This window comes from Dermacentor silvarum, chromosome 2 (assembly GCF_013339745.2).
Source record: "Dermacentor silvarum isolate Dsil-2018 chromosome 2, BIME_Dsil_1.4, whole genome shotgun sequence".
NCBI classification, from domain to species: domain Eukaryota; kingdom Metazoa; phylum Arthropoda; class Arachnida; order Ixodida; family Ixodidae; genus Dermacentor; species Dermacentor silvarum.
Genome location: NC_051155.1, coordinates 185,038,093 through 185,063,363, shown reverse-complemented (window position 1 = coordinate 185,063,363; position 25,271 = coordinate 185,038,093). Strand labels below are relative to the sequence as shown.

Sequence of the window (25,271 nt, the reverse complement as noted above, 5' to 3'; positions counted from 1 at the left end):
TATTGCAGGTTAGCATTACATGCACACTAAGTATGTACGTGCTTACTGGCGTCGGAACTTTTTTTTCACTGGGGAAGCGGGAAAAAATGCTACTAAAACATCATCATTAGCATCATCATCATCATAACTTATTGTCCTTGAATGCCCAACCTTTAATAAACAAACACAATCAACACACAGACATAAAGGCAGTATTATAAAAAAATTACAATTTGGTTTACTAACTGCGGCAAATAATTAAAAATGTAGTGCCTGAATTGTATGTTTTGTCAAGTTTTTTGCTCCCAATATTCTAAGATTTTGCCACATTGTCTTTATATACATTCATCATCTGACGAGATTCCGTTTACCCAGAGTAAACGAGGTTGCAAAAGAGATTAACCATAAGAGAGCTGGCATCGAGAAATATACTTATAAATCAATGACATTGTCATTGAGGTATCATTGGGAGCAACAGCAAATTAGAGTACACATACGAAAACACAAGTGTATGGATATAAGTGTAGAAAAGAGAAATGTAAACCAGTTCGTAAACATGCCCAAAAAAATTCTGACATGCATATATTCGTCGTAGACTCCCAATAAAATTGCAGAAATAATGTGTATGGATATGCCAATGAGAAAATAAGGTTAATGTTATCGCAAACATAACTTACACATCTTCAACATACTTTCCAAACACAGAAAAATTAATTAATGCTATAACGATACCATAGACAGCTGGGCTAGTTAGTATGTATTCATACTGAAACAGCGCGAAGAAGACACATATGAAATGAGTAAACCGGAAAAAACAGCACTTGTTCTGTCCAATGTACTCGCTTCGTCCGTCTCTACTTCGCCCTGTATCATTATGAAGCTATACCGTGTAATCAAATCTAATACCCAAATGTATATTCCTAGTGATGTGTGAAATGGTACAAAGTCGCACAAACACATTTATTTGCTCTTTCATTTCAATGTCACACTGTGCCAAACATGGACTTTCTTTCCAGCGGCTTCTTACAACAAACGTCTCAATTACGGAGTCTCAGCTCAAAGTGGCAGGTTAAAGGAGATTAACTGATATTTTGTGTGCGACCAAAGAAAGTTTCTGTAGCAGTGTTTGTAATTTTGCGCTTTGACTGAGGGAGCCATGCTCCCTGATTTGTAAATGAGGAGGAGCCTGTCACTCCCCCTGTTCCGATGCCCCTGTACGCGCTTTAAATGGTTGTCCTCATTAATACATTCTGTTAAACAAGTTCAAGACATATTCACTTTCAGAAATTTTTTCCCTTACTGACATGTAAAGATCAAGCTGTTAAATCAAATCCAAACCAGAACTTTAGCAGGAATTGAACCTGAAGCCATACCGATAGCCTCAGCTCAAGTAAAGTTCGAACCAAAAGAAGAAAAAAAAAGTAACAACAAGTGGTTTGGGACAGAATATTTGAAGCAAATCTGGCAACAGTAGAGTAAAAAAAAAAAGTTGTTTTCTCATTTATGTTGTGACTGTAGTATACCTTTGCTGGCTGCAGCAGCAACTACAGGCAAACATGACAATGCTACCACAAGCTAAACAAAAAATGGTCTATCTCTTCAGAACTGAACTGGAATGTCATCTGAGCATGAAAAGTTTTATATGACAACCAATAAATACACTGATGGACACAGACAAGGTTTCCGACTTGCAACTCTAATGCCAGAAAAGAAGATTAAAAGGACACGCAGAGCACAAAGCAGCCCCACAGGCTCACCCTTACCAGTAGAATCTACGCCTTCTGGAAGACTGTCCTGTAAAGTTTCCTCGTCAGTAGCTGCGCCACTCTCGGCAACCCCTACAGAGGTTAGGCTGCTGCTACCAGTGCTCTTCTTGCTGCCTTTCTTTTTGATGAGGAGTGTGGACTTTCTGAACAAGCGAGGCTCCGATGATGCAGAATGCTCCATGTCCAGGGCTTCCATTGGTCGATATACTGCAATAGCAATTGGAAATCGTATCATATACAATGATGTATGTCTATTGCTGGCAAGAGTTTTGTGTTCATTGCCTTTCACCCTTGCTTCACTCTGCGCTGTATGTAACAGAGTGAAACTTGTTTTGTAAAAGAAAAAGCATGACCTATGTACTTACCAACCTGTTATGCTAGCAGCTAATCAACTAACAGTGACATTACGATAGTCAGCAAGCATCTACATCCATTTACAGTAAACATCTACAAACATCCCCCCCCCTTCGAGCATTACCAATGTGAATAAGCACTTCACCTTGTATTTGGAACCACGCTCCTAATCTAACACAAGACTTCCCCTTTCCTCCAGTTTCGCTCCTTAAGGTGCAGTAAGTGCAGTCACTAGGCATCTAAGCTTTGCAGAAAAGAAAGCCTCTCAACAGAAGTAGGTGCAGGTTTGCAACCAGCAAGAGCGCAACTTAGTGCAAAGAAAAGGAATGGGGGTTATGGGGCAGAATGGTTCTCCAGCAGTAAGAATGCTTGTCTGGCGACTTTAGCTTCAATGGCTCAATCCACTACAATGCTGTTTGTACACGCAGCCTCACTCAGCAAATGTAGCTGCCTTGCCACTTGTGCATCTGACCTCTTGTTGCAGCACATTGCACTCCTATTTGAACCATTCGGCACTGTGAGGTGGGCATGCTGTTACTACAATGAGTGTCTACACAAGCCCTGTTGCATGTATAATGGTACAATGGCATGCATAGTGGTAAATTATCGCCCACTGCAATATATAACATTTCATTGCGCATCGTTTGTTTATGTTATACTCATATTTTATACTCTATCTTTTGAAGACGAGGTATTCTTTGGCGACTTCTCATGGGATTGGCATTTCTGGGATTTGGCTATCTTGTAACCACTTCCAGAAAAAAAAGATTTTTAGTTGACTTGTAGATGTCACATGAATATGAAAATGGTATGAAATTATACCTCCTCATGCCCAGAACACGTAGCAATAGTCAGCAACTAAGGATATAAACAAAAAATTCACCGATGATTACGATACCCTCTAATGCGTAATCTGCACGAAGCTATATACGTGTTTTTATTTCGCGATGTATTGTGGCAAAGAATTTGAGAGAGACAGGTAGCAGAGACGGCAATTGTCGAAAATCTGATCTGCGGGTCAAGCGCGTCAGCTTTTATATATGACTCGTCGAAGGCTCCACTGTAATCGCTGGTGCCACTTGGCTTCCAGAAAGTACTACACAATTTGCGTTGCACGTACAATCAGATTACAAAACAATCGCAAACCATGAAAATCGAAACAAGCGCGAACGAGACCAAACCAAGCAAACCAAACAAGCGAGAGCTAGAGATGACACGAGCAGACGATAGTACAAAATGAGTGGCCCGGCTGAGACCAGATAGGAGTACTCAACGAGCGGTCGGGCGGGCCCATATGAAGCCAGTTTCCCGTGCACACGTCACTGAACGAGCCGCTCTCATTGGTCTCTGCTGTTCGCGGCTCGTGTCTCGCTCTATCATCCTTCAACATTGTGCTCATTCGCTCCGCTACGCCGACGACAACGTTCGCCCCAGGAACGGGCCATTAAGAGCTGCACTCTAAAAGGCAGATAATTAACCATAAGCACTTGTAGAATATAATATTTTATGACTAGGACCATCTGTCGACTATGCACTAACTTACACGTGCACGCGGAGTATCCCAAATGTTTCCACACACCCCACACTTTTGTCGTGCGCATCAAGTTTGAGTGTGCACTATTTTACTACTAGCGCCATCTGGCAAGTATGCACTAACTTACAAATGCGCATGGGCTGTCCCAGGTGTTCCCGCACGCCCTACGCATCAATTTTGTGTGCCCTTGAAGACAAGGTACTGTTTGGTGACTTCACACGGGTTTCGCGTATCTGGTATCTGGCTATCTTGTAAGCACTTCCAGAAAAAAAAAAAGATGGGGTCAACCAATTGTCCACGCTAAAGACACCGTTGGCACAACTGCACATGAAATATGATTCGAATAAGATACAAAATAAGTTCATAATGAATACGAAAAAGAGACAGAATAGAGATATATAATCAATGTATATTGAATCATTGAATCAAGATATTGAATCATTTCAATCACAATGTACATCAACCTTGTCTTCTTCAGCGTTGACATTTCATTGACTTTCATTTTTTTCCTGAGTAAGCAAACATTCTATATTATTTCAATGTAGCTGCTGCACATCAGCAAATTTAGCACTGCTATTCATGAGTGATTGCATTGTCAGTATCGCAAAGAATATTCAACCATACTTTCGGTGTCCAAGTGCTTAAATTTTAAACCAGAAAACATGGCATTTGTGCTCAAGGCCATAACGTGATGGAAAAAGGTCAGCACCTTGGGTAGGTCCCTCCTCCTCTGGGTAGCTGGTTCTCCTGAGGAAGCGTTGCATTACTCTCCGGCTGCTGCCCTCGCGTGATTGAAGTCGTATGCTGAGACCCCGGTGTGAGTCGCGCTGTTGCTGGCTCTCCCGATGAGGTTCTCGCTGCGACTCGGAGCGCATGATAGGCAGAGGTCTTGGAGCTGTGCCTCCTGCTGGCACCGCCCCAACAGCACCTTCTGCTGCATCAAGCACAGCAGCAAATCAGAATACTTCATTTGGCATTCACTCAAGAGAAAAAATGTGCCAGGACAAATACAAAAAGTTACAGTGCAGCAACTTGATGAAGTTCTTGTCCCCTCTACTTGGCAATTAGCAAACAGAACTGCAGGTGTATGGACACATTCCAGCCATCCTTTGGGTAAAATTTTCTTCTATCATAAATTGGAAGCAGAAACGAAAAGCAAACTGCATAAATATAATACAAGTATGCATACACACTCACATATAGTATGTTGTTACTGAAATTGTGAGCTTAATTATATTATCACGAGTTCTACTAAAAATGTGTGCAAATATATAAGGAGAGACATGTACACATACAATGTGGAGCTGTCAACATGATGAATGTGCACTTGATCCTAAAAGCAGATATGCATGTGAATGCTTTACCTTGTTACATCAGTGTACTTCCTAACAGCAATACTATTCAGCACTTAATTTTTTTTTATGACACATACTAAAAGGAACGTTCAAGACTATTGATAAACACTGCCAACAAATTAGCACTGTAATGTCAAAAAGATTCCTTGATATCCTGTATTTGCCTTAGGCAACTTTGAATAGAAGAGATGACACAGCACCAGGATACAGGTACTCATCTAAATCTAGAGTTCTGCCGTGCCAATTGTGGGAAAATACGTTTGAAACAAAATGAAAGCAAACGTCCTTCATTACCAGATCACTGAGAACAAGGCATCAACATACCTATGCGCTCTCAATATATAAACAAGCTTATACTTTCTGAAAACTATCACAACTGTTATAGGGACTTTCCAGCTGCCCATTCACACCATCAGCTCAAATCCTTGCCATAGTAGCTCTTAGCAATTATATCATCATCAAATTGTTATGCCAGCCTTAAGAAGCTTTAGCTCGGGGCCTCCTATCTAAATACATGGAAAAGGAGAAATCGTTTTTTTTCCGGCAACCACTTCACTAAATTTGATAAGGTTTTTTGCATGTAAAAGAAAAAGTTAAAATCTAGTGACAGTTGGTTGCAAATTTTTTATTTATGCCGTCAATTTTTTAATAAAAACTGACAAAAATCTCAGAATTTCAGAAAACGAAACTATCATGTTTACAACTCTGTAACTCAGCAATGAAAAATGATGTCACAAATCTGTAAATTGCACCTAATAGTACATCTAAAGAGGGCAAAATTGATACATTATACATGGCTCTCAAATAGACCACTAATTTATGAGTAGGACGTTTGCAAAACCCTCGTAACCAATGTAACACATTCACATAAAATATAAATTGACATACCAAATTTGTCCGCTTTGGATGCTCTAATCGATGCAGGTTACAGAACTGTGATATCTGTTCTAGGTACAGAGCTACAAATTTTACAAATTTATAAACTTCGTGTTTCTATTTTTTTCAATCTGACAAATTTTTAAAAATTTCATTAAAAAGTTCATGTCCTAAATTGAAATTCCGCTTCCAACAGTGACTAGAATTTAACTTTCTATCGCAAATGCAACACATTTCATTAAAATAGACCCAGTGGTTATCTCAGAAAAGCATTCCTGCATATTACATGCATTTGAATAGACGGCATCGGAGTTGAGCCCGAGCTAAAGCTTCCTCTTAAAGTAACATATTTGAAGAAAACAAGGCAGCTTAACCGATACTGAACCAACTTTTGTTGCTTAAGAACTGCAGATAAATGGGAAGGTAGACTATCTTTTTCTTTAAAATGTGGCGCTCCAACCAATTTACTCACCAACACATCAACAAAGTGTGAGCAGTAATAGCAGTAACGATTCATGAGACAGCCACTTAAATGAGTGCTACAGTGCAGAAAACTGTGACAAACAAGCACTGAAGTGAACGAAGTTAAACAAAGCAGTTGGCAGAAAGAAGTGGAAACGGGACATGAAAGAGAGTAAAGCAAAAGCCCCGGCTGCTATCCACAGCGGTTGCAAACAGGCTAGTTGCATCAGCACAGCGATCTGGAGATATGGGACCAAGAGATATGGGACAAAGAGATATGGAGCTAAGGGAAGTGCTAGAAAGTATGACATAACATCTTGCAGTGTTCTGCTTGCTGTATTGAACAGCTCTGTCTCCGCACGTACATTGTTTGACATTAAAGCACATAGCTTGCCCAGGCCATAAGCTGTGCATTAACTACCAGGCTATCTTCACTGCGTATAACTCTCTGCGCATTTGCTATAGCAATAGATGGTTCGCATTTTGAGCAAAACTGAGAATTCTGTAGAGGTAGTCGCAGAAAAAAAAATTGCTCAAAATTTTACCCCGCATAATGAATGCACCCCCCAACTTTGTGCATATATTTCGGGAAAAAAAGTGCATTCATTATGCGAGTAAATACGGTAGTTAGAAAATGATCACAAGCTGTGGGAACAGCAACATGAAGTGTGGCGCGTGAGGAGCACGTGCTTCCATTTTCTTCAGCCTAGCACGCTGGCGTGCAATTGCTCGTTGCGACCCATGATGTGAGCTAGTGAGAGGTGCGGGAAAGGCACACGATGTCCCCTTCCCCCGTTTCAATGTTGGCTCCACGACACTGCAAAGTGAGCTTCCACCAGACCCATGGAAAAGGGGGAAGGTATCCGTCTCTCCACAAGCAGGACAGCCCTCTTGTAGAAGTAAAAAAAATACAAAAGAGTGTTCCTGAGGGAGGTACACTCTCTCTAGCCTTGATGGTCTCGAATGTCGGACTACCTGCCATGTCGTGAGTGAGCTCATCATCTGATGCACAATGTGTGAAGAGAGGTGAAGCCTATTTATTACCTTTATTATCAATTACAGTGGGTTTTTTTCTAAAAGTGCTTATTGCTTATTCTACCACCCCTAGCAATAAATACTGTTTGAGCCTACGCTACTGTTGTTCCTTATTGGTGCGAAACCACCATAGCTGTGATCTACTTGCACTATGAGTTGGAGAAGCAATACAGAGTGATTGAGTGTGGTGAGAATCAGGGCTTGCTTTCAGCCATAGCCGCAAGCACACAGCATACTCCATAAGTGTCACCAAAGAAGGGTACACCAAGACAAGACAAGAAGAGTCCCGCATAGCAGCGGTCCTGTCAAGCCACGCTGAGCTCACCTGATTCAACCGAGCCCATGCCTGGTGGTCGGCCAAGTCGAGTGATACTCTGATGGTCAGGTGTAAGTTCGGTGAAGCTGGGTCGGTGGGCACCACCTGGGACCATGGTACGTGTGAAGCTGACTGACTGGGACATCTCACCACCATGACCTTCTGCAGATGGCTTTCCACGCTCCAGTTCTCCTCCTGCCAGGACCAGAAACAAGGTCAGCATCATTGTCATCAATAGTAAGCAGTGTATGTCCAAATGATCAATGCCATTCTATACTAATATCAAGTACTGTGTAAGGAGAAACTGCAATGCATCTGAATGTAGAAGAATGCTATAAAGAGACTTATTACAGTGTTGTCTAAAAGCAAAACAAACAGTTGAAAAGCAATTTGTTGCAGTCCAGGAATTGAACTCTGGACCATTGCTTTTCCAAAGCAGTCTCCCAAGAAAGGCAGTGGTCCTGAGTTCGACCCCTGAACCACGCATAGTTGTTCTTCATATGTGAAACTTGCTTTTCAAGAACACAGAAGTGGGTTCCCTTGTAGCATTCCACTGCAGTTAGGTAGCCAGAAGTTGTTCTGCACAAGAATATTTTTCCACATGACAGATTTTACAGAACTTCTTTGAACAATCAAATGCTGCTGATGCTGATTTTAACACATGAAAACTACACCTGGGCTTTGAGGGATGTTGTGTGTTTTGGGTTAATTATAATCTTTTAGGGTTCTTTAACGTGCATCATAACAGCAGTACACAGGCGTTTTGGCAATCCGCCACCATTTCAATTCAGTCACCAGGTCCAGGAATTAAAGCTGCCATTTCATACTCAAAAAGGCAGAATGCTGTAACCACCGAGCCACCACAGGCTCTGCAGGACATTGCTGGGGTTAAGCGGCAGGACACAGATGGTCAGCAGTACAATGAAGACAGCGTTCTGCCTGTGTGAGCTGCCTACCACTCATCTTGCCTGTGCACTACGTATCTAATCAAAATAACATGTAATTATCCTGTGAATGCACTTCTCTCTACCTGTCTCTGTTACACATAGGTGGAAGTGAACGGGTAAACAAACAAACCCACAAACACACATATGCACACACATTTTATTTCTATAAATACAAGAGTTCTGGTAGGAACCATCAGCTCAAAGCTGTTGCAAACAGCTTGACTAGGCCGAGGGTCCATTTCAAGGCATACATGATGGTAACAAGAAGGCAGCACTATTTGTATGCATACAAAGTAAAAAGAATTACCAGTCACCTTAGAATACGCCAAAGAGGGTAAAGGCGAAAGCCTGCATTCTCAAGAGACATTCATCAAATTACTTGACATTCTCATTCGAATGCTTTGTCACTTATTACTTTTTTCCGACCGATGGTTGCATGCACGAGTTATTGATGCTACCTTAATTAACTGTGCCTTAATTAACCTCACCCTAACTAACATTAAAGGCCGTGGGTTCGACTCCCACCAAAGGTTGTGGGTTTGAGTGCCTTAATTAACTGTGCCTTAATTAACTTTGCCTTAACGCCAAAGCTGGTGAGTTCGACTCACAAATAAGCTCAAGGGTTCGACTCCCACCAAAGGTCATGGGTTGGAGTGCCTGAATTTGCTCTTTCTTAATTAACACGATGACGACGGTGACCTGCGCACCATCAAAGTTGTTGCATGAGCGGTTGCATATAGGTAAAACATGATGCAGGGTTGGTGTAGTAAGTGAATTACTACACCGAGTCGTCATCGTGTACGATTGCACTTCGACGACATGGTTTTCACTCAAGGACGTCGAAAGCCGACTGAACGATGACACATATAAGGCTTTCGCCTTAAACAAAATTAAAACAAGTGGAAGCACAAAAATAAATAAATATTAAGGCATGTGAACCTGTGAGCAGACAATGATTCACGGGTTATTTGCACATTCTTTACAAGGTGGAGAGTGAACAGCTTGCACAAGCAGAATGTTGTCTTCATTATCCTAACGACCACGTCCTTCGCTCTGTTGCTTCATAACAATATGTACAAAAGTAACAAAGAAGAGAAAAGGTAGTCATTTTTCTTATAAGGTTGAACTCCTGACTTAGGCAGCCACCAATAAATATGGCGGCAACTTTGTTTTCCTAGATTGGGTATGAACTCACAAGATTTATCAAAGTTATAAAAGCTATATCATATTATGTGCGTAAAGGTAGAAGGGGACTGAGAACTTGTACCAACAAGTGAAATGCCAATGAGCTCTGAAGCTTGAATTCTGCCATTTGCGAATGTCTGCTTTGTCTTTCTTTAACTGCCATATTTGCTCAAACTTGCAAGGAATACCTAAATATAGCTTTCATTGTAACAGCTAGAGGTGAAAGAACTATAATGGTCTCACTTAACATGAGGTGGAGGACAGGATGAGCATGTTTGCAGCTCAAAACTGTAATAAGTAACAACAAGAATAAGTAACATGGAGAAAGTGTCGATAATCACCAAGTTTCCAGGCAACAAGGTCCTCCTTCAGCGTCTTCAGTTCATTCACAAGGTCGACAAACATGCAGCCAAAGCTTTTAGGAGTTGGCAGATTTATTCCTTTGATCTTATCCCGGATGAGCTGCTGGTAGTAATACTCTTGTTCATTGTCACATATGGTCTGCAAGATCTATAAAAATAAAAATGAAACTTGGTGTACCTACATACTGCACACATATAGGCTCAGCCTGTTTGAACATTGCATTTTAATTTTGTCCATTTGCAGCACCACATGGTTCTGCAGTATTACACAGTGTTAAAATGCAAGACATTACCTTTGTCAGTGCCAGCACAACACTCTAAAAGTAGTACGGGAAGCTGGGCCTGTGTGCGCCCTATGTGGAGCTGACACGGCCCAACATGGAACCTACATGGGCCCACTTCTTTTACCATTAAGAGATGGCTCTAGGACTGAATGATCACTGTCCCTTGTTTGGTATTCAGAGCATGGTTACATACTTTATTAATCTGCATGCATAAGATAAATTGCACAGTAGAATCATGCAACAGTATGCAGGACTTGCCTTATATTTAATAAGTGGAAATAGTAGCACGTAAAGAGGTGTGCGATGAGTAACCACAAAATCAAGAAAGCTCCAAAGAGCAAGTCCACCTAGAATGAAACAGTGGGAGTAGATTAAACAATTGTCAATGACTTTTAAATAATTTTCCTTGAAGTAAGAACAGGGTGCAGCTGAACTCAAAAAAGCACATGACATGAATATACACTTTAACAAAATCATTTACACAGTCATAAAAACCAAACAAGACTGACAAGAATAAGACACAAGTAGTACTGCTTCAACATTAAAGGCAGCCTATGCATACAGCAATGTTTAAGCTCAAAATTATGAGAACAAAAACACTCTAACAAGTAGCCCTCTTGGTGCATGAATAGATGTCGTTTTCACCTCTGCAGGCAGCATTTTTTAATGTGCTATACGGTCCTAGTAATGAAAGTAGGTTGTATTCAATACTCATAAGCCACTATTAAATACAACGATTTGTTTACAGACACGATCGTTACTACGCAAAAACCAACTTTCATGGCCCCTTGAGAACATGACGGTGACGCTAATTTAAGGAAACCAGAGAGCAGCCAGATCAGGCTGCCCTCCCATTCGTCTCGTAGAACATTCATGTCAAATAAAAATGTTTTAAATCAATCAATCACCACCCAAACAGAAAGTTTCAGCGAAGTATATGGTATACAGGAACTCTGATAATGTTAGCAGTGCACAACAAGAGAGAAGGATACAGTCCAGGCAAAAGTCTGTTTATACTTTATCCGAAAGTGTGACAGCTCACCTTGCAGCCTGTTTCCCAGCTCACGAATGCATCGAGCAATCCGGTGCCAGTCACTTAAAAGTTGCCTCTCATAACACACAATCAAAATTTTCAACCCTGCAATTTAAAGGATAGCTACGTCAGGCACGTTAGGCAGAAGAACACACACATACACAAAGAACAGGCAAACAAAATATGCTCAAACCTTCTTACAATGATCTAGCACTAAGAGAATAACAGTACACATTACATGTACAACTTCTGTTAAAAAAAAAAATGAAGCTACTGCCCACACTGTAACAGCTGACTCCTGGACATATGTGCAACCTTCTATTGAATCCACATTGTCTGGAAACTCTGAAGCCAAGCCTCAGAGTCATCTAGCACTCGGAACTAGATGGGCATGACGATACAGCCAGTAATGAGCAAGGCTTGTCCTCATAGTGGCTTCACTTCTTTCAAAAAGGGACATAGCTGGTAGCAAAAGTAGCACTTCATTAGTGCAACATCACAACATGAACAAGTGTGTGAATATGCCTTAGTCTAAAATAATGCAGTTACCAACCCTTGGAAATCTCAAAATGAAATGCTAAGATGCCAAAGATTCAAACAGTGAAAGTGCAGCTGAAACAAGATTTCAGTAAGCGAGGGGTTAATGGCTGCAGGTTAATATTGAGAATTACATAGAACATTGATTACAAAAATGTTTGCTTATTCATCATATAAGCAATCAAGATCTCAACCTATGCTTCAGCAATTCTTGCCGATTCCCTTTCCACAGTGGCGCATTGACGTGAGGGGCTTCGGGGGTTGTAACCCCCCCCCCCCCCCCCCCGAGGCCGACTTAACCCCTCCTTTTATTTAACCTCTTTTCTTTCCTTGCGCATTTGAGTACTGCAACTAAGATGTAAGATGCACAATCGTCTGCACACTCGCAAAAAGCGCATTTCTCGACAATTTCCCGTGAATAAATTGAAATTAGTGCTGTTTAGATGGTATTGGCAAACTGTCAGAGATCCCCTGGCAGAGATCCTGGGTGCGCTACTGCCTTTCCAGCACTGTGTGACGCAAATGTTGACAGTCTGATAACTTGACATGGCTGATAGATCTATGTTAACAGAGAAAGCATGAAGCTTAGATTGACAATGCAGGAGGCAGCTGCAATGCATGTCCTCAAATGAAGTGAGAGAGGTAGCCCCTGTCATCTTGACTTCGTCATTTGCTGCTACCAGAAGAAATCAAAGCATGTCATTGGTTTCCTTTTCATTTTGCAGTTAAAAAAGAAAGCATAACGAATAGAGCTGGTGAATATCAGCAGTTATGTTTACTGCACAAAAGTAGTGTGGCAACATTCTATATCAAAGGCTGTCACACACCTCCAAAAATCTTAAGAGGCCACACTAGCTTAAATACTCCACAGGTCATGCTAATTTTATACACACAAATCAAAGGAATCAAAGTCACATTGTGTTATTTAGCCAGTTATGCTCAAAGTTAATTTAAAACTTGAATAGCCATGCTGGCGAAGGCCAGATACAAAAACTGTATGACCAGGGGTTTATATTCAAAAGTGAATGCAAAAGATAACTGTGGAATGCAGAAGATACATCAGAGTAATTTGTGAATCTGGTGTCTGCAGCAAATGTCTGTGCATGCATGCTCACCAAGGAATCCGATTTGGTACAATGAGCTTCTGACAGCACTAGAAGACTTCTCGCGTGTCGAAGCAGTGTTCTGCTGAGCCTCTGATGGTGGCTTTCCCACAGCACTGGATGGATGGTGCTTGTGGGCTCCAGGAGGAGACAAGGCATTCAACACCACAGTCAAAGCAAACGAGATGTCCATCTGGCGCATCTTGGGTACATCTGCACAAAGTACATGTCATGTCATCTGTTGTGACCAACATCTCTCTATACTGTAACAGTTGAAGCTGAAAAAAAAAATTAAGCCGCCAGATGCTGTGCAGGTTTTTTTATTTTTTTTATTTCATTTATTTTTTTATTGTCAGGTACTGCTGCCCATCATGGGGCTATAGCAGGAATGGAAAATAAAACAAGCACAAGCACAAAATGACAAATGATAAATGCAGTAAAAAACATTAAAATACAAAGCATATTACAATGTAGACCGCTTATAAGGTAAGTCGCCGGAGTCGTGAATATCTGCACTATAAGCAGGTACTGCACTATAACCAAAACAACGATTTTCAAGCCCTGCACGTATGCAAAACATGTAAACCAAGCAGCCGCGCATATCCGAGAATCGAAGCGTGCAACTGGGAGTTTTGCATCCGTTTAAATTTACGTTGAAAGTTTAATGTCCAAGTACCGACGATCTTCGCATGAAGCAGACAAAGTAATAATTTTAAAAATACGTCTCAGTTTCGCCCGAAAGGCGAAGCATCAATTACGATAGCAAATTAGTAGAGAGCTATAAGGAGTAGGGATAGTAGTTTTATCGGCTGCATAAACTTGACACATTCGCTTACTAACTGAATTAACAAGCGTGGTGTCAACGCGCACAAGCAAACATGAATAGACTTGATGATCGCAGACAACCACTGTCAAAACGCGGGCGTGGGGAAACGCGGCCACCGCAGTGAGCGAAGGTTCGTGCGGTCTATCGCTTCAACGGAAAATGAGCGGCGTAAGCACAGCGCATACAAAGGTCAGAGCCGTGTGGAGATCGCTTTCAAGATACAGTGCGTGCGACAACACCGACAGCCGGCACAGGCGCGAATGCATTTGTTGGCAGAGTAGAAGCAACCCCCCCCCCCCCTCCCTCCCTCCCATGCTGCCTTCCCGCTTTGCACCTTTCGCGTGGGAGATTGCGTCGCTAGTTCCCCTTGCGCCTGGTTACAAGATACACATTTGGTGCCGCAGCACAGCGTCGCCCCGCCTCCTTCCCATACCCCCACGGCCTGTCGTGTGAAGGAAGTCGCGTTTGCTTTCTCCTGTGCGTTCGCTCTCCGTGAAGGTGCGCGTTCCCCGCGCGCTTTATTGTTCTTCCTGAGTGTTCCCATGATCTGATACTGGGCATGGACTTTTTGCAAACGAATGGCGCAATTATCGACTTGCAAGAATCTCGCGCGTTGTTTTCTACAGAAAATGCTGTTGCCATTTCTGATACGGAACAGCCACATATTTCCTCGCTGCGTATTGTGGATGACCATGTGACGGTGCCGGCGTGGTGCAGTGTGACTGTTGTTGTAAAGAGCGACGTATTTCATGACCACGAGGGACTTGCAGACGGAAATATCGGGCTGCTACTGGAAAAGCAAATATGCGTGGCAAGAGGCATAGTTCACCTGTGTAACAGATGTGCGGATGCCCTCTTGCCTAACTTTAGCAATGAGGCACAACATGTGGCGAAGGGAACAGCCATAGCGTCTCTTCATGACTATGCACAACTTGCAGATGTGTCAACCCTCGATGCAGCATCACCAGCTTCTGCCACTTTAGACAGTGTCCTTGCCTCTATCGATATTGAGCGACAAAGATATAAGATTGTGAGCTTGGTCACACAGTTTGCTGAATGCTTTTCGACTTCATCGAAAGTCCGTCGTATTCCCATCGCAAAACACCACATTGTAGTCGAAGAACCAGCAAGACCAGTACGCCAACACCCGTACCGAGTGGCTCCAAAAGAAAGAGAAGCGATAAGAAGTCAAGTACAGGAAATGCTCAAGGACGATGTAATACAGCCATCCAATAGCCTTTTGGCATCTCCTGTAGTCCTGGTCAAAACGAAGGATAACACCTTACGATTTTGTGTTGATTACAGGAAGCTCAACCTTGTCATGAAGCGGGATGTTTATCCACTCCCACGCATCGACGACACCTTGGACAAACTACGAAATGCCTACTTCTTCTCTTCTTTAGATCTCCAAAGCAGATACTGGCAGATCGAAGTGGACGAGCGAGATCGTGAAAAAATGGCATTTGTGACCCCGGATGGTCTATACGAGTTTAAGGTGCTTCCATTTGGTCTGTGCTCTGCGCCCGCCACCTTCCGGCGGATGATGGACACTGTTCTCTCCGAACTGAAATGGCAGTCGTGCCTCGTCTACCTTGATGATGTCATGGTCTTCTCCACTACATTCGAGCAGCACGTGCAGCAGTTCTGGATGCTATTCGCACGGTGGGGTTGACCATAAAACCCGAAAAATGCCACTTCGGCTTTCGCGAGCTCCGCTTTCTCGGACACATTGTCAGTGCTGAAGACGTCCGCCCCGATCCTGAGAAGATCACTGCAGTAGAAATGCTTCCGAAGCCAAGAGACAAAAAGCTATTACAGTGGAATCTCAATGATACGGTCACGGCTAGTACGAATTTCCGGATGATACGAATTTTCCTGTGGTTCCGGCTGAGCCCCATTACTTTGCAACGTGCTAGAGAACGGTTGTTACGAATCGATTTCCGACCCGCGTCAGTTGATACGAATAAACGCTGCCCCACCGACGGCCACGAAAAAGAACAGCGCGCAGTCAAGCGCTTTCTCGCTTTCTCTTTTGGTGCGTAGGCGCGGATGCGGCGCCGGACAGCGCGGAGGCCGCAACTGGGCGCGAGGAGTTTGACGCGGTGGCGGTTTTCTTGCTTTTGCGGGTGGCCGCCGCAGCGAGCGAAGGTTCGTGCGGTCTATCGCTTCAACGGAAACTGAGCGGCGTAAGCACAGCGCATACAAAGGTCAGAGCCGTGTGGAGATCGCTTTCAAGATACGGTGCGCGCGACAACCCCGACAGCCGGCACAGGCGCAAAGAACAAGAACGCATTTGTTGGCAAAGTAGAAGCCCCCCCCTCCCTCCTTCCCTCCCTCCTGTGCTGCCTTCCCGCTTTGCTCCTTTCGGTGGGAGATTGCGTCGCCAGTTACCCTTGCTCCCGGTTGCAAGATATGCATTTGGTGCCCCGCAGCACAGCGTCGCCCCCCCCCCCTCCCTCCATCCATCCCTCCTTCCCTCCCTCCCATACCCCCCGGCCTTTCGCGCGACGCAAGCAGGGCCGGGCTCGACTGGTGCGCCTGGCCATGACGGAAGTCGCGTTTGCTCTCCGCTGTGCGTTCGCTCTCCGTGCGTGAAGGTGCGCGTCCCCCGCGCGAAAGGCGTGCTTTCATTCGCACATACGGCGCGCGGTGACGATTTTATCGCCCTTGGACTCATGCTCCACGTCTCATGCTCCTCCTCCGCATCGACTTCATTGATCTCCTCTCCCGTCGGTGGGTGCACCTCGTTGGGAAGCGTGCTCGCTACCGCCCTTGTCGGCGAGATTTTCCAGCAGAAGCCGCATTATAACCGGTGTTTCGTCTCACGCGGCTGCACTGTAAGTGGTATGCGTATACATGGAGTTCTATGGGAGGGTAAACGGGAGTCGGAAAAGGCCGCGTTGTAGCCAGTTCTGCACTATAAACAGTTACGTTATAAGTGATCTATACTGTAAATGCTTTTTACGTACGCGTGCCTGAGTGAGTTCACCTCCTACTCTTTAATTTAGCTAGTTTTAATTGTGTTTCGATGATACGAATTTCGGCTAATACGAATATTTTTCGTGACCCCGTGAGATTCATATCATCGAGATTCCACTGTAGATGTTTCCTGGGACTGTGTGCCTACTACAGGCGTTTCATAGAAAACTTTTCTAAAATCACCGAACCACTCACACGACTGACAAAAGAAGATGTCCCTTTCGTGTGGGAGAAAGAACAAGAAGACGGATTCTCTGAGTTAGGACGGCGTTTGCAGAGTCCTCCTATACTTGCCCATTTTGATGAAAATGCCGAAACAGATATCCACACTGACGAGAGTAACGTTCGTCTCAGAGCTATACTTATTCAGTGGCAGAATGAAGAAGAAAAAGTCATCGCGTACGCAAGCCGTACCTTATCGAAAGCCGAGACAAATTACTCAGCTACAGAAAAGGAATGCCTGGTGGTTATATGGGCCATCAGTAAGTTCCGGCCATACTTATATGGCAGACCGTTTCGAGCCATCAGCGACCATCATTCATTGTGTTGGCTGGCGAACCTCAAGGACCCTTCTGGAAGGCTCGCTAGATGGAGTTTGCGTCTACAGGAGTATGACATCACGGTCGTTTACAAGTCCGGTCTCAAGCACAATGACGCTCATTGCTTATCACGCGCACCAATCGAATCGACGTCACCTGAATACGAGCAAGATTTCCCATTCCTTGGGGCTGTGAATACGGCGGAAATGGCTCATCATCAGCGTACTGATCCGGAATTACTCCTGTTCATCGAGTACCTGGAGGGTCGACAAGTTAAAGTGCCTCGAGTTTTCGTCCGTGGATTGTGTTCGTATGTCCTCCGGAACAACGTCCTCTACAAATGAAACTTCGAGCACAGTGGTGAGACGTTTCTATTTCTCGTACCATCATCACTGCGAGCCGAGATCTTAGAAGCTTGCCATGATGACCCTGCAGCTGGTCACTTAGGCGCTGGTAGGACTCTGGCGAGAATCCACCAGAAATATTACTGGCCCAAGTTGATGAATTCAGTGCAGCACTATGTCAAATCGTGCCGAGATTGTCAAAGACGGAAAACACCCCCACTCAAACCAGCAGGTTTTCTGCAACCGATACAGCCACCAGCAGCGTCATTTGAACAAATAGGAGTGGATTTACTTGGACCATTTCCCGTTTCAACCTCAGGAAAGCGGTGGATTGTGGTAGCAACCGATTATCTGACCCGGTATGCTGAGACATCTTCTCTTACAAAAGGAACCGCCATTGAAGTGGCTCAGTTTTTTGTCACACACATAGTGTTACGACATGGCGCACCCAAGGTAGTCATAACAGACAAAGGAACAGCTTTTATGGCCCGTTTGATGCAGTCTGTTATGAAACTAACACATATTGCTCATAGGAAAACCACAGCGTACCACCCGCAAACGAACGGCCTGACTGAACGGCTCAATAGAATGCTCGTTGACATGATCTCAATGTACGTGGACGTAGAGCATCGGACCTGGGACAGTATTCTACCATATGCTACCTTTGCGTATAATACTGCAGTACAAGAGACGACACAGTTAACGCCATTTGAACTTGTTTACGGTCGAACAGTAACAACGACACTACACGCTATGTTACCTATAAACAGCAGCGAAGACGACCCTAACGTTAGTGAATACATAGAAAGGGCCGAAGAAGCACGGCAGTTGGTAAGGCACCGTATCGTACAACAGCAGTACGTCGACGCAAACCGGTACAACCTAGGGCGAAGAGAGGTGCAGTACAACCCCGGAGACAAAATGTGTGTATGGACGCCTATACGTATACCCGGTCTTTCGGAGAAGTTACTGCGCCGTTACTTTGGCCCCTACAGAGTACTTCGCCGGCTAAGTCCCTTAAACTACGAGGTAACTCCTGAAGGCCAAGTCTGCTCCACACGACGCAGGACTCGCCCAGAGGTCGTACACGTAGTACGAATGAGGCCTTACCATGAAAGGCATTGAATAACAGAATTTGCACATGCGATCAAGCCTAGCACTGGCCATCCTCTGACCACTGTCCCTTTAAAGCAGTTCGCCTCTCTAGGCCCTTTCGACGCATCAGGAGGATGCTTCTTCGGAGAAGCCTAATGCCGCCAGCATTGCGAGAACAAAGACGACCGCCACATCCTAACTGTGTTTCAAAGAGCCGCCACACCGCAAGCGCCAAGCAAAGCACTGCAAGACAACGCTGGGCCGGTGGTGACGGACCGGTGGCTCGTGTGCGAGAATCGTACGACTGGCACGCGACAGGAGGCGACAAAGAGGAAAACGAGGTTTAAAGAAGTGAAGCTCGAGGGACGCTTTTGTTGAGTGTACAACCTTTAGTTGACGGGCACAGGTTCGCCTAGAATAAATTAGTTTTTATAGAAACAGCTGTCGTAACTGTTGGTTACAATATTTATATACAGTATAGACTGCTTATAACGTAAGTCGCCGGAGTCGCGAATATCCGCGCTATAAGCGGTACCATACTATAACCAAAGCAACAATTTTCAAGGCCCACACATATGCAAAACATGTGCACCGAGCCGCCACGCGTATGCGGCAGTCGAGGAATGCGGCTAGAACGTTGGCATTCAATTTCCAGTCGAATCTCGTTAATTCGAACCAAATCACGCCGCGGTGCCTCCGACCGGCATTGCTCCGGCACCGCCATAGAGTAAAAGCTTAGGATAGACCCCTCAATGTCGCGCGCGAACAAAATAAAAAAAAGAAAGAAAAAAAATGCGGCGGAAATTTTCCCCTCTCTCAAATGGCAAGGTCGCCGATTCTGCGTTGCGCCAGAACACGCGTGTACGTGCCGATGTCTCAGCCATGCTACCGTAGCCACACGTAGAAAATGGCAGTGAAACCTTCTTTCTCCTTTATGCTTCCTCTACTTTCTAGTCACGTGTTGACCTTGCACGCTGCGGCTACGACGCAGAGGGAAGCAGCGGCGGTGTCCTAGGCCGGCCAACGAAACTGCCCACGCCGGAAAACGCCCGCTTCCCAATCGATAAAGGCAAAAAACAAAACTTCGAGGAGCTGGTGCCAGGCCGGCTGGAGCGGCAGCGCCTGCACGGCGGCGGGCGCACACGGTGACAGTCGAAAGTGAGGGAGCTACGAGGGAGGGCGAGGGGAGCCACCGAAGCGGCGGAGTTGCCGAGGAGAAATCCGCTTCCCTGCTGCCCTCCTCCCTCACATTCCACGGTCTCCGCAGTGCGCCCTTCGCCGTGCCGTGCCGGCGCCGCCCGCTCCCTGAAGTTCCGTTTACTGCCGTTATCGTTAAGCGAGCGTTGGCCAGCGTTGGCAGTTTCGTGGCCATCGCTCGCTCTGCACCCAGTGATATTTCACGACTCGCGCTCAAGATTCTGGTTTCAGCCTCACTGGCTGTCCAATCGCACCACGTGCCCACTTCGTCTCTCTTTCTTCCTCGAGCACTCCTTGGGGTGCCCGTTTCAGGGGAGCGTTCGCCGTCTCCGCTGACTTCCGTACTCCCAGGCAGCCGCACTGTAACCGGTATTTCATTTCCTGCAACTGCACTATAAGCGATACGTGTATACATGGAGTACTATGGGAAAATTAACGGGAATCTAAAAAGATCGCACTATATCCAGTCCTGCACTATAAGTGATTATGTTATAAGTGGTCTATACTGTATTACCTTTACTAACAGTTACACAGGAAACTTCGTGTTACCTCGAAAGTTTGTTCACTGAAGTGACGAGCTTATATGAGTATTTGCACGACCTTAGAGTAAGAGACAATTCAGTTTTACAGCCTGAGTCCCCTCGCACCGCCAAGAGACTGCTGTCTCTTGCTTAAGCCATGCGACAAGCGGATTCAGTTAAACACGTTATGGAGATACATGTGTTTTGTGCGTATTAAGTTGCACAAGGAGACATCTATGAAAAAGCAATGTAATGCCTTGTAAAAGATTTAATACAAAAGATACAATCAAGAAATCTTTTCCTGACGAAAGGTCAGTTATTGAGAAGATAAGACATAACATAAACATTAAACAATATATAACAATTTCTGAAGACAACTTATGACTAGAATTATTAGCATAAGTATAATGTGATTCCATAACGCCACAGTTTCATTACATGTCCAAGCATACTTTATGCCACTGGTTTCGTTTATTTTCTGGAGGCACAACAAAGGATTATAGAGTAAAAATTATCAGGTGCCCAAATAAGTAAATATATTAACAATTAAATAAATAAGACATGCGATATCTCAAAAGCGCGAAAGGACTCGATAGCAAATATAGGAACAACGTGGATTGTGTTATTGAGAGGCAAATTCAGCATAGGACGAATAAAAATTAATAAGGAAAATGCACAGACTAGGGAGTTTTATAAATAGCGCAACCACGCGTCTTTTCTAACCCAATTGCCCTTACTCTGCTTGCGCTGTTATAGACCCCATTTTTGTTCCTTTGTATAACTTTTTGCGTTGTTTTCTAAGCCAGGTGGTTTGCTTTGACTTGTACATTGGTGCCTTTCTCTCTCCTATTAAAGACATCAGTTCGTTGTCTGATGCGATGATTTCACCATCATTGAAAAAGTGTTCATTCGGGGTCTGGCAATGAAGTCGTCGGCAATCTTAATCAAATTGATTTTGCGGGAGAGTTTTTTGTGGGCATAAAAAATTGCCAGATGGTTCAAGCGGGCTTGTCCAGTCGTTGACCGCAAGTACATTTTCAGTCACTGAAGGCAAATAAAGGACCTCTCGGATGTGGTCGACAAGACTGGTATGGCCAACGCAATTTTTTTAGCTTGGCCATTTCCGGCAAAAGGTTTTGCAGGTGTTCGCCCTTGCCCCCCGTAAACATGTGCACGACGTCCCCAAATGTGTGCAATGATGCCGGCCTTTACTGGCTTAAAATGTCAATCAGCATATCTCTGCAAAATCAGGCGTCCTGGTTCAAGGTCGTCACCGTAGAACTATGTTAGACATGCTTCGTCTTCCTTCTCTATGGCAAGCTGCTCAATTTGGGACTTATGCTGCCACATATCAGCTGGATACCTGTTGTTTAACAAATACAGCACTGTGTCAAGTACTTCATAGAACCTCTGGCGGGACATGTCACTCGCTGATGGAAACACGTGAGCTGAGGAACCTTCTTGATAGCGGCGTGGAGTCTTCTTTCGCCTAGCGGCTAGAACACACGGGTCCTCAACTTCTACTTTTCCTGCCTCTGCCATACATATGTGGGTCACACGCTTCATTTTGGAGTTAATCTGCGCCGAGTTCAAGCTTAGGCCATCCGAGATGGCTGGTCCCTTCGCGTGCACTGTCTCCTTGCACGCCTAGTGTTATGTTTCCGCTGGTGCTTATACGGTGGAAAATATGCTTCCTTTTCAGCATCAGACGGGTTCTGGTGAAGTATGATAAGCGAGGTGCTCACTATTGATTTTGTCGTTGGTGCTCATGCTGTGTTTGTAGCCGGTGCACACTGCAACGTCCGCAGACGCGGTAGAAGCGAGCTCGACGCCTGTTTTCTATTTCTCCTTTTATTGTGACAGCAATTGTATCGACATCCCAGGCAAATTTTCGCTGTCATCGTTGTCGTGATATTCTGCATAAAGTCCAAAAGTCATATGAGTGAGCCACACACTACGGGTGCGAGAAAAAGCCCATAACCCTGAGCAGTAACACTTGATGGACATTATCTTCCCACGCGCTCAATATTCGGGTTAGTTGGAGGTCACATGATCAAATGCACACATGGGGAGGAGAGCACGCGTCTTCTCATCTAGCCCTGCCACAGCTGCAAATTGCTGTGTGCAGTTGACGCTTACACGGCCCACGTGCCGTATCCAATTGTTGGTAATCATTGGGGAGTGCAATGATCAAGGGCGAGCAGGGATGGCTGCTAACTACATGCATGCTGTCTTCCTTCTTAGGCTGTTTTTCCGCGCCCCAAGTGTTGCAGATCGCATAGCCTAAGTTAAGAGACAGGGGTAATTGGAGATCGCTGACAGAAGCCGTCCTGTAGTGGACATAAAAATATGCAGATGATGATGATGATGAATCTAATTTTCGGAGTCGCGGTGAATCGCATGGCTGTACGAACATTTCGCCCCCGCTGCCGGCGTTCATCATAATGCCAGCGTTGTGATAGCGACTGCTCGTGGTCATCCAGCGAGATATTTAAAGGTTTACATGGTCCGTGCATTGCACAATGTTTGTTATTTTAGTTAGTGAGTAAATGTTACTACAATTCATATAGGCGATATAATCAACGTACAGATCGACTCGTGTGAGGGCCGCACTTTTTTGCCGCAATTTTGACGAGCCTTACAAGGGACCGGGCCTTTTTATCTAATTTTGCCAACTGCGAGTATGAAATCCGCCATAAACATCTGCGATCGCCTCCTCTCGCCATCTATAGTTGTGTACAACTTTAGAGGGTACCCGCATTTGCCCCTCAAAGGCGGATGCACACGAGCATCCACCAATGGGTGTGCACTCTAGGCCGACGGAGGACATGGCAGCCCGCACTTCGAGCTGGGCCGAATCGCGTCAGTGGGACTAGTTCTTTAGTCGTGGGGGAAATTGGCTGCTACGCTTCAGTGGTCAGGACGGGGTGCCTCTCCTGTCTTCTTAAGTTATAACCGACTATTGTTTATATATATAGTTGCGACGTGCGAAGGTACGGCGCGCAGGAAAATTCGCAGTGGAGCGCGATCGGAATAGTGCTGAACGCGATTGCTTCTCGGTTGTATTTTTATTGCGATAGCAATTATATGAACACTTCAAGCGGATTTCTGCCATCGGCGGCATCGTCGCCGTCGCCGTGAGGTTCCGTATAAAGTCCAAGGGCAATAAAATCATCACCGCGTGCCATATGTGCGAGTGAAAGCGCGCGGGGGACGCGCGCTATCACGGTAAGCGAACGGACGGCGGAGAGCAAACGCGACTTCCGTCACGCGATAGGCCGTGGGGGTATGGGAGGGAGGGAGGGGGGGCGATGCTGTGCTGCGGCACCAAATGCGTATCTTGCAACCGGGCGCACGGGGAACTCGCGACGCAATCTCCCACGCAAAAGGAAGAAAATGGGAAGGCAGTGCGGGAGAGGGGGGGGAGGGGCTTCTACTCTGCCAACAAATGCGTTCTTGTACTTTGCGCCGGTACGGGCTGCTGGTGTTGTCGCGCACACCGTATCTTGCAAGCGATCTCCACACGGCTCCGACCTTTGTATGCGCCGTGCATTCACCGCTCAGTTTCCTTTGAAGCGATAGACCGCACGAACCTTCGCTCGCTGCGGCAGCTGCGCTTGCTGCCAGTGTTTTGACAGTGGTTGTCTGCGGTCATCGAGTGTGATCTATTCATGTTTGCTTGTGCGCACTGACACCACGCTTGTTAATTCAGTTAGCAAGCGAATGTGTCCAAGTTTATGCAGCCGATAAAACTACTATCCCTACTCCGAATAGCTCTCTACTAATTTGCTATTGCAATTTATGCTTTGCCTTTCGGGCGAAACTGCAACATTTTTTTTTTCTTTAATATTTGCTTTCAAGTTGGGGGTGCGGCTCTTACACAGATTTATACGGGATGAATCTTTTTCGTGTAATTGTCTTATGCTTTGCTATCATTAATACTGCTTCGCCTTTCCGGCAGAACTGCAGCCTCTTTTTTTTTGTTTCTGAGTCCTAGTAGAAGCTCTGCTGTGCATGACTGCTATTGATTCTGATTTCGAGTGAATCCGGCTTGGCATCACTTCGGTTACTAAGTTAATTATATATATATATTTATAACCTCTGCATGCACGTTGTGATGTTTCCATCCCCAAATAATGTTGTAAATTATTATAAGTTTTTTTATTTTTTTTTATGAGTCGCTAGCATTACCTACTGGAAAGAGAAGCAATGCTGAGACACATATCATTCACGTGTATTTCACACACCATTGATAAAAGATCCTGCTGAAGGGGTCACTGAAGTCTGCAGGTCTTTTTCAGTGTCAAAAAAGTGTGCAAAGCAATTTGCAGCGAGTTGAACATACAGCAACATATTGATTCTCTAGACATAGGCTATCCATAATTGTTAATAATTGTTAATTGGCTACCTCTTTCTCTTTCAAAATATCATAAATTTTGTGCTGTATACACATTGAAATATAATGTCTGTGCATGGTGTTCACACTGAAAATTAAAATAACATGTTGAAGTAAAAAAATACAGATGAGGGAGCCATCGTTGGTGCTTCTAATGTGCTTGTTTTCCAATTGCCAGGATTTTCAGAAATAAAGGGAAACTATGAATAAAAGCTGTGCACGTCCGCGTCAACAATGATGCAGTTA

At 44.7% G+C, this 25,271-nt stretch overlaps 1 protein-coding gene across 1 annotated transcript in view; it reads right to left on the bottom strand.

Annotated features, from left to right (window-relative positions):
- Positions 1-25,271, bottom strand: part of LOC119442285 (protein unc-80 homolog) — a 182,055-nt gene that overhangs the window by 14,964 nt on the left and 141,820 nt on the right. Inside the window, exons 55-61 of the mRNA XM_049662030.1 lie at positions 13,141-13,341; positions 11,498-11,593; positions 10,714-10,802; positions 10,151-10,319; positions 7,687-7,872; positions 4,343-4,567; positions 1,743-1,952 (exon numbers count right to left, since the gene is read on the bottom strand). Coding sequence (XP_049517987.1) covers positions 1,743-1,952; positions 4,343-4,567; positions 7,687-7,872; positions 10,151-10,319; positions 10,714-10,802; positions 11,498-11,593; positions 13,141-13,341 — 1,176 coding nt within the window. The remainder of the gene's footprint in view (positions 1-1,742; positions 1,953-4,342; positions 4,568-7,686; positions 7,873-10,150; positions 10,320-10,713; positions 10,803-11,497; positions 11,594-13,140; positions 13,342-25,271) is intronic.